Source organism: Nipponia nippon, unplaced genomic scaffold, assembly GCF_047370975.1.
Source record: "Nipponia nippon isolate SJK-2023a ecotype South Korea unplaced genomic scaffold, ASM4737097v1 scaffold_74, whole genome shotgun sequence".
In the NCBI taxonomy this organism is placed as follows: Eukaryota; Metazoa; Chordata; class Aves; order Pelecaniformes; family Threskiornithidae; genus Nipponia; species Nipponia nippon.
In genome coordinates, this window is record NW_028262396.1 from 295,279 (window position 1) to 297,061 (window position 1,783).

The 1,783-nt window shown below is 52.5% G+C and overlaps 1 protein-coding gene across 1 annotated transcript; it reads left to right on the forward strand.

The window, feature by feature from the left end:
• The first annotated feature begins 499 nt into the window (after nucleotides 1-499).
• On the forward strand, nucleotides 500-1,429 carry LOC148050690 (olfactory receptor 14C36-like). The gene has a single exon (XM_087741100.1). It carries the CDS (start codon nucleotides 500-502, stop codon nucleotides 1,427-1,429), a length of 930 nt encoding a protein of 309 aa, XP_087597226.1.
• Nucleotides 1,430-1,783: the final 354 nt, after the last annotated feature.

Here is a 1,783-nt window from a genome sequence, read left to right on the forward strand (position 1 = left end):
GAGCGGCTGTCCTTACTCTGCACTAAGGGACAGTCCCTGTGCCCAAGCTCAGCACCCACAAGGTTTCCCTTGCAGTGCAGCAGAAATGCCAGGCATTGCTGCATTCCAGCCACTCCTCAGCTGTGCTGGGGCAACTAGAACAGAAGGCACAACCCAAACTGCCCACAGCTCTGCTCTGCAGTCAGGTGAATTGGGAGTGACAATGCTGAAAAGCTCTTTGATATCAGGACTGGATTTAATCTGAGATCACCCCGAGTTCCTAAGTACCTACATGTGTAGGGCAGGACAGAGTCCTGCAGAGCCCCCAGCAGAGCCTGCTGCTCCCTGGGGCACCCTCAGCCAGCACCAACCAGAGCTCACCAAAGCTCTTCCCGAAATGTGAAAGGCAGTTTGGAGGGGCTTCATATAAGAATGTGAATAGATTTTTCTCAAAGCAGTCAGCCCTAACTTCTCCCTTCCTTTACCTCCTTGAACAGATCCCTATTCTCAGAGGGACACAATGTCCAACAGCAGCTCCATCACCCACTTCTTCCTCCTGGCCTTTGCAGACACACGGGAGCTGCAGCTCTTGCACTTCTGGCTCTTCCTGGGCATCTACCTGGCTGCCCTCCTGGGCAACGGCCTCATCATTACCGCTGTAGCCTGCGACTACCGCCTCCACATTCCCATGTACTTCTTCCTCCTCAACCTCTCCCTACTCGACCTGGGATCCGTCTCCACCACTCTCCCCAAATCCATGGACAATTCCCTCCGGGACACCAGGGACATCTCCTACATGGGATGTGCTGTCCAGATCTTTCTGTTTGTCTTTTTCATTTCAGCAGAGTATTGGCTTCTCACCATCATGGCCTATGACCGCTACGTTGCCATCTGCAAACCCCTGCACTACAGGACCCTCCTGGGCAGCAGAGCTTGTGTCCACATGGCAGCAGCTGCCTGGGGCACTGGGTTCCTCTATGCTCTCCTGCACACTGCCAATACATTTTCACTCCCCCTCTGCGAAGGCAATGCTGTGGACCAGTTCTTCTGTGAAATCCCCCACATCCTCAAGCTCTCCTGTTCACAGTACTACCTCAGGGAGGTTGGGCTTATTGTGGTTGGTGTCTTTGCGGACTCAGGGTGTTTTCTTTTCATTGTGGTGTCCTATGTGCAGATCTTCAGGGCTGTGCTGAGGATCCCCTCACAGCAGGGACGCCACAAAGCCTTTTCCACGTGCCTCCCTCACCTGGCCGTGGTCTCCCTTTTTCTCAGCACTGCCATGTTTGCCTACCTAAAGCCCCCCTCCATCTCCTCCCCATCCCTGGACCTGGTGGTGGCAATGCTGTACTCGTTGGTGCCTCCAGCAGTGAACCCCCTCATCTACAGCATGAGGAACCAGGACATCAAGGATGCCTTGTGGAAAGTGATCCAATGGGTGCTGTTTCACTGAGAATAACCCTCCTCCCCTCCTCTGCATGTTTCCCAGAGTTTATCTTATGCCACAAGTCTGCTTTTTTCTCTCGTGATAATTCTACTTAGAGATAATTTGCTGGGTTTATATTCCTGCTGTGGGGGTTTGATCCTGTTGTGTCTGCCCCTTGCACAACACTGTGTTACATGTGTCCCATCACATTTTAGCTCTTCAATAAAAGGGGGGCTCCTGGCTTCAGTGCCTGAAGGCAAGGCTCTTCTTCCAAAGTTGCTTCCAAGAAAATGTCCAAGGAACTGGTCTTCTGAAGTTTCCGGTCTCCTTGTGTTCTGAGTGGTTTTGGGGTTAAGTGCATGGTAACCTTTGGTTCCACTG

Excerpts from the sequence above, each read along its gene's own strand:
- LOC148050690 (XM_087741100.1), top strand. The coding sequence starts at position 500 with ATGTCCAACAGCAGCTCCATCACCCACTTCTTCCTCCTGGCCTTTGCA.